Source organism: Vigna umbellata, chromosome 5, assembly GCF_029865625.1.
Source record: "Vigna umbellata cultivar VRB3 chromosome 5, Vumbellata_1.0, whole genome shotgun sequence".
NCBI lineage: Eukaryota > Viridiplantae > Streptophyta > Magnoliopsida > Fabales > Fabaceae > Vigna > Vigna umbellata.
This window is the reverse complement of record NC_142169.1, coordinates 8584220-8590902: the sequence shown is the minus strand read 5'-3', so window position 1 is coordinate 8590902 and position 6683 is coordinate 8584220. Positions and strand designations below refer to the sequence as shown.

The window sequence follows — 6683 nt, the reverse complement described above, 5'->3', positions numbered from 1 at the left end:
ACAATTTTTTCAAAATTTAAAACAAATTTTATTTTTTTAAATGATATATTAAAGTTTTATTGGATATAAATATCATAAAAAGTAAAATAAATTTTTACTTAAGGAAAAATATTAATCAATAAAATAAATTCTACAATAATTATACGAAAAATTAAATATATAACATAATATAAAATAATCGAATAAGATAATATTATTTCAATAATATATAACAATTATATTATTATTAATTTTTAATTTGTGGCATGTTTTATTTTTTTATATTTAAATAAATTAGTTTAATATATTTGATTTTTATATTTAAATATATTTGTTATATATAATTTATTTTTATTTAAAAAATTTAAATAAATATATCTAACTTAAGTTTATGTTTAATTTATTATAAATATTTCTCTTAAGTTGTTTTTAGTATAATATAATTAGTATATAATACTATATGTATCTCGTCTTTATATTTTTAATTTTGTCATCCCTCTCGTGTCACTGCCAGAAGAAAGCCAATTCAAGTCACAAAATCCATTAGCATGAGATCCTTCATCGTCAGTTTCATGAGAAGCTACTTTTGCAGCAGAAGAACCCTCTTCGTACTTTCTCTGGCCAAAAAGCCAATTCGGGCCTAACACACTGCCAAGCATGCCAGAATTGTTTTCCTTACTGTCTTTAGCTGTGAATCCTCTACCGAATACGATTCTTTGTTACATGTGTTTGCATTAATGAATCACTTCTTTTTTAAAATAGAAAATATTTTATAGTTTCTTGTAACTCATTTAAATGATGAAATGCAGACAGTTGAGAAAAGGCCTCGAGAAATGATGCTGAGGTGTGAATTTGCAAGTGCTGTTGGTTATCTTAACCAAATTATACCCTTAGAACCATCTTAGATTTATTCACTGGACTTTCACAAATTTTGCAAAAAGGTAACCCTACTGTGCTTTATCTCTTAGTCTCACAGTAGTGATCTTTTACTTTTCCTGCACTTTAAACTTATGACCGCGATATTCCAACAACGTATTTTTAACACTGTTTTGACAACGCCACGTGTCATTGTTTGATTGGTTTGTTTTAAAAATAATATTTTTTTAAAACCTACGAAACGGAAGTCTGTAACCCTTATTTTTAGTGAAAATCCGAAAATAGCCCTTTCTCTGTTCCATTGGAAACGAAGGACCGTTCTCTTGAAAGGTCGAAGGTCGCGTTTCGTGCCGCTTCACTTTGTTCTGTGTGCGTGGTGTTGTCTCCGTCCAGTTTCGTCTCCTGTTATCGTGCGGAATGGGAAGTTCCGGTGACCATTGTCCGACGACGAAGGTAAGTGGTTTTCCATTCCATGTCGTAGCTTGGTTATTCGGTTTGGGCATCTCGTAGCATGCTTATTTGGTTTGGGTTAAGGTTTGGGGTTGGTATCCTTGTGTTGTGGTTCTTGGGTTATTGGGTTTCGTTGTTTTGATGATTTTGTTTTGGTTTATGCAGTTGAGTGTTCGTCACTCTTTTTCGACAAAGTATATATGTACTTTGAACGAACGGTTGACAGACGAGCATCGGTTATTGATTGCGAGGACTCCATTTGCGTGGTTTTTAGATGTCAATGTCAATGTTAAAGTAGGTAGAAATATATTGAGTGAGTTATTGGGTAAGTGAGACGACTGTAGTAGTGGTTTTTTAGTTGGGAATAAAGTTTTGAATATAAATGAAAATGATATTTATTTAGGGTTGGGATTGAGTACAGATGGTGCAAATATTAACTTAAAGGAAGAGCTGGGCAATACTGAATGTGTGAAATACATAGGCAAAAGAACAAAGGAATTGAATTCGATATACAAAATTCTAATGCGAAAACACAAGAAAAAGATCCATTGTTCTCATTTTTGTAGCCTTTACCTCCTGGTAGGGATAAGTGAGATTTTATTTCCAAAACGTAGCGGGAAAGTGTTTCCCGTAATGTTTAATCTTGTTGACAACTTAAGTGGTTTGGGTAGTTATTGTTGGGGTAGTGTAGTTTATCGTTTTCTGTTACGTAGTTTGTGCAAAGCTTCAGAAGGCTTGAAGAAAGGCAAAGGTATTTCAAACGTTTACGTCGATGGTTGTGTTTACATGCTGCAGGTAATTAATAGTATTTGATGTAATTACTTAAATTGTTTTTTGAATTAAGTTTCTTACAAGTTAAGATGATTTATTTGTCTTAGGTATGGTTTTTTGAGCTCTTTGTTCCACCAAAAGGTCCTATTGATAAATTTCCACGAATATTGCATTGGATGAATATAAGTGTTGGAGACAAGTTCGTAAAACGGTGTATGGAGACAGGTTTGGTAAGTTGTTTGTTATCGGAAGTTTTGTTATGTTTTCATATATTGACAAAAGTTGTGTAATCTGTAATGTGTTGTTAAATTTCAGGTTGTTGACGATGTTTATGGTGGTCCTTCAACCAAGGATAAGGAGGAATACAGACCAACACCTAAAAGAAAGGATGCTAAACCAAGAGGAAAGAAGAAACAAAAAAGAATTCGCAGAGAAACTTTTATGCGTGCCTTAGAGGAACAAGAATTTCTAATTGAAGAACTTAAAAGGAGGGTTGGAAGGTCAGTTTTAGTTTTACAGACAACTGCAGTGTTATTAAGTGGTATTGGTGTTTTACTCAAAACTGCCATGCTATTAAGTGTATCATAAATTGAACATTACATAATAAATGTCGAGAATTGAGGAACCATTTTGAAAGTAAACAACTTCATTAAATTAAATACTTGAAATGATCAAAGCAGGAACTGTGGTACATAGTTCTTTATAATGCATAAAATAAAGCCTAAACAACCAATTCTAAGTCTGAGGATTGTTTTCAGAAGCACTTTGGAAATGTTGCAGTTGTTGTTCAATGTTCCCAACGCGTGATTGCAACGCATCAAACCTTGTATTGATGACCACGTCCATGTTTCCAAATCTTGTTTCAAGGGCATCAAATCGAGTTTCAAAGGCATCAAATCTTGTACCAACAAAGGTTTGAAGTTGTTCTATGCGGTTGATGACATTATTTAGTGTTGTAGATGAACTGCCTTGTTCATCATCTTGTCCTTTTTCATGTTGAACTTCTTGTAAGGGGGGATGGGGGGCGTTGCCTTTGGGAACCCATTCTCCTTCATCATTTTGCACATAACCAAATGATGCTACAACTTCACAACCAATTTTTTGCTTCAACTTGAGTTTTGAAATGGGATCACTTTCAGTAGGCACTTCAAAGTGTTCAAGGAAGATGGTTATCAAATGTGGATATGGCAACTTTGCGTTGTCCCTTAATGCTCTTTTCATCTTATATCTAATAAGATGTCCCCAGTTAATGTGAATGGAATTGAAAAATGCCCATAGCAGCATAATATCCTCTTCGGATGCCTGACCAATATTCGTTGCACGAGGAATTAATACTCTAGTGAGAACGTAATGAAGTATCCTTGGTTGAACCTTCATTTGCCCCGCTAGTATTCTAGATTGTATGACTGCATCATCTCTACACAGTAGTTGCCTTACAGTCACATAATCGTATTGTTCTTTCCACTGATCTACAAGTTTTCCTTCGTAACAAACACCATCAGATGGGAGATTAGTGAGTTGTTGAAAAAGATTACGGCTGACCCTAATTTTTACACCTTTAACCTCGCTTCGAATAACCCCAGTATCCGATATTGACATGTTGCTGTAGAACACTCTGACTAATTGTGGGTGGTAATGTCTTCTTAAACCCACAAATTCAGTAAGCCCAGCTTCGTGTAATATGTCATAGAATTGAAAATTTTTTCCTTCAAAGTATTCGTACTCTAGATACTTACTTTCCAAAATTTCCCGATTGACAAAATGTTGGGCATATTTCTCCTCTTGCTCATCCGACGAGAAGAGATCATTGGTAGGCTTTGGAGGGGATGACGATGGTGATGGGGTTGGACTCCGGCGGCATCGACGTCCACCAACGGAAGAAGATGCCTTTTGTTTCTTCGTTCCACGATCACCCATTGTATTTCGTTTAGGGTTTTCCACTGAGAGAAGTGAGCTGTTGCAAACGATTTTGAGGAAGGACGTGTATGGGCGGTTATGTAGAGGATTGCAATTTATAGACGTTATGCAGTGGGATAGTTTCATTTAATTAACTGAACACAGTAATCGATTACCAGATCCGCGTAATCGATTACTGTGTCAAATTTTGGTGTTGTCATATGCATTCGAAACAAACATTAATGGGATTTCATGGATGGCCATTTTAACTTACAAAAAAAGATAAAAATAACAAAAAAAACAGCAAGGAAGTTCTATATATCAACTGATGTTGTTATCGAAATTGTTATGTACAGCTGACAACAATGACAAAAATCCAAAATGACCAATATCTTGTGATAGTTGGATAGTGTCGGCTTCAAATTGTACACGGTCATCACGTTCAACAATATTACTTCCTCTTTCGCCTTGAAACAACACAAGTAGTAAGTTAAACATAATTGATAGACAAAAAAGTATTTAATGAATATTTTGAACGTAATTAATGACTCACGCATTGTTGGGTGGGTGGTGTTGAAGTCTTTGTGAATGACGTTGACTTTCTTCTTTTGGTTATTTTCTCAACAGTGGACTTCAACCTATTTGTGCGTGGACGTCCTTTTCGCTTAACAGTTGCAGGACTGTGTACAAGGACATCAGATGTTCCAACTGCGCTAAGTGGTATTGACGTTCATGCACCGGTATCGTATCTTAGTTCGCCTGCATCACTGATGATGTTATTTGTCATGGAAGAATTGAACCCAAATTTTTTACCCAAACAATTAAGTTCTTTTTCCAATTCAGTACTAGCTTCCTCAGACTCACAAGCAACTTCAGCTATTTCATAAAAACGTTTGCACAATAGTTTGTATCTTTGCATGCGTGGTTCATTTGTGGAATTACTATACGATGCTCTTATTATTGTATGTCTTCGTCGAATATTTTTGCTCCAGCGCCTCAATATGTATTGTGAGGGAACACTGTAAACATCTTCTTGACCAAATACCAAGAGGGAATGGCGACATATAATTCCTCTGAACTCAAAGAGTTGGCAAGAGCAAGTGGTTGTCTGTGTGACGGGATCATATTGAACTTTGTAAAATTTATCTGGTACACGATTACCCTCCCACATTCGTTCCTCTTTTACAGTGTAAGTGTTCCAAAAGTCCTCCTTTAAGGTGTCTTTGATGAAACAATTCATCCTTGAACGGAACTCAGTTTGGACCTCCTCAAACTTTGCATGTGTGTATTCCACTTGAAATTGTCTCTCAATTGGTGACTGAGAACCACATGCAATAGTGGTGTTCATGGAGGAGAAGTCCGCTTCTATTTCCTTCTGGGCCTTTACCCTAACTGCATTGTCGTATTGTACCACAAATTGTTGAAGTGTTGTTGTAGAATTGATAAATCCATCAAAAAAGGCATTCATTCCCTCACTTCTCTGAGTCGTAGACATGCCTGCCCAAAAATCTTTTTTCAAGTAACACGGAACCCATTTATGTCTCTCTTCGTACAAATTACATAGCCATTCATTTTGCTCCAATCCATGTTTGGTAAGTAGTTCCTTCCAACCATTTTCAAATTCTGTTGGACAAACACAATCATATATAAGCGCATGTAGTTCGGTTTTGATAACGGGATTATTTCTATACCCGTGCAATTTTTCAGGCAACTTCTTCAAAATGTGCCATAAACACCACCTGTGCCTCGTATCAGGAAACACTTGTTCAATAGCGTTGGCCATTGCTCTGCATTGGTCAGTAATAATACCTTGAGGACTCTTGTTACGCATGCATCTTAGCCAACATTGGAACAACCATACAAATGAGACAGTGTCTTCCGAAGACAACAATCCACAACCAAGTAAAATGGAGTGTCCATGATGGTTAACTCCAACAAAAGGCGCAAATGGCATGTCGTACTTATTTGTTAAGTAAGTGGTGTCAAAGGGAACAACATCACCAAATTCTTCACATGCAGCACGACTTCTTGCATCAGCCCAAAACACACTACAGATTTTATTCCCTTCATCGAGTGCAATGTCATAGAAGAACTCGTTATTTCTATCTTTCATTAACGAAAAGTGTCGTAGGAGTGCCTGACCATCACCATCCTTACATAAAGATCTTCTGTGTTGGCCAATGTAGTTTCTTGTGTCCCGCTCGACGAAGTCCATGTTTTCATAGCCCCCCGCATCGTTGACAATGCTAAGGAAACTCTTATTTAACCTAACTCCAGCATCGTTGTTGACCTCCAACGTGTGTTTTGCATGCATGCTTAACTTTCTATTGGCTGCAAATAGTTTGGAGTTATTTGGGCAAAGATCATGGTTGTGGTCCAGAACAACGGTCTTTACAAACCACTTGTCCTCCTTCTTTGCAATGGTTATCCCAGCAGGACATTGGTTAATTTGACTTGGAAGTGTTTTTACCACTGGTTTGACGGAAGACACATATTTTCCCTCCCTTGAACAAACTATTCTGAGGTAGTAGACGTTGTTGTCTTTATCTTTTTTAGAAGTTCTAGTCTGCACGGCAAACCCACGTCTAATGGCGTAGTTTGTGTAAAAAGTTTTTACTTCAACACATATGCACTGTTGGGTCCATCTCCATTAAACTTTCATTAGGCTCATCAACATTGTCATTATAGTCATTCCCTTGATCCCCATCCAT

General features: G+C 36.3%; 1 protein-coding gene across 1 annotated transcript; it reads right to left on the bottom strand.

The window, feature by feature from the left end:
* Positions 1-4702: 4702 nt before the first annotated feature.
* LOC148197636 (protein FAR-RED IMPAIRED RESPONSE 1-like) lies at positions 4703-6683 on the bottom strand. The gene is made up of 2 exons (XM_088115595.1): positions 6606-6683; positions 4703-6538 (listed from the first exon to the last, which is right to left on the bottom strand). Exons 1-2 carry the CDS (start codon positions 6681-6683, stop codon positions 4703-4705), a joined length of 1914 nt encoding a protein of 637 aa, XP_087971721.1.

Excerpts from the sequence above, each read along its gene's own strand:
- LOC148197636 (XM_088115595.1), bottom strand. The coding sequence starts at position 6,683 with ATGGATGGGGATCAAGGGAATGACTATAATGACAATGTTGATGAGCCT. Across the intron at positions 6,539-6,605 it reads TAATGGAGATGGACCCAACA|ACTAGAACTTCTAAAAAAGA; the intron begins GTGCATATGTGT and ends TTTGCCGTGCAG.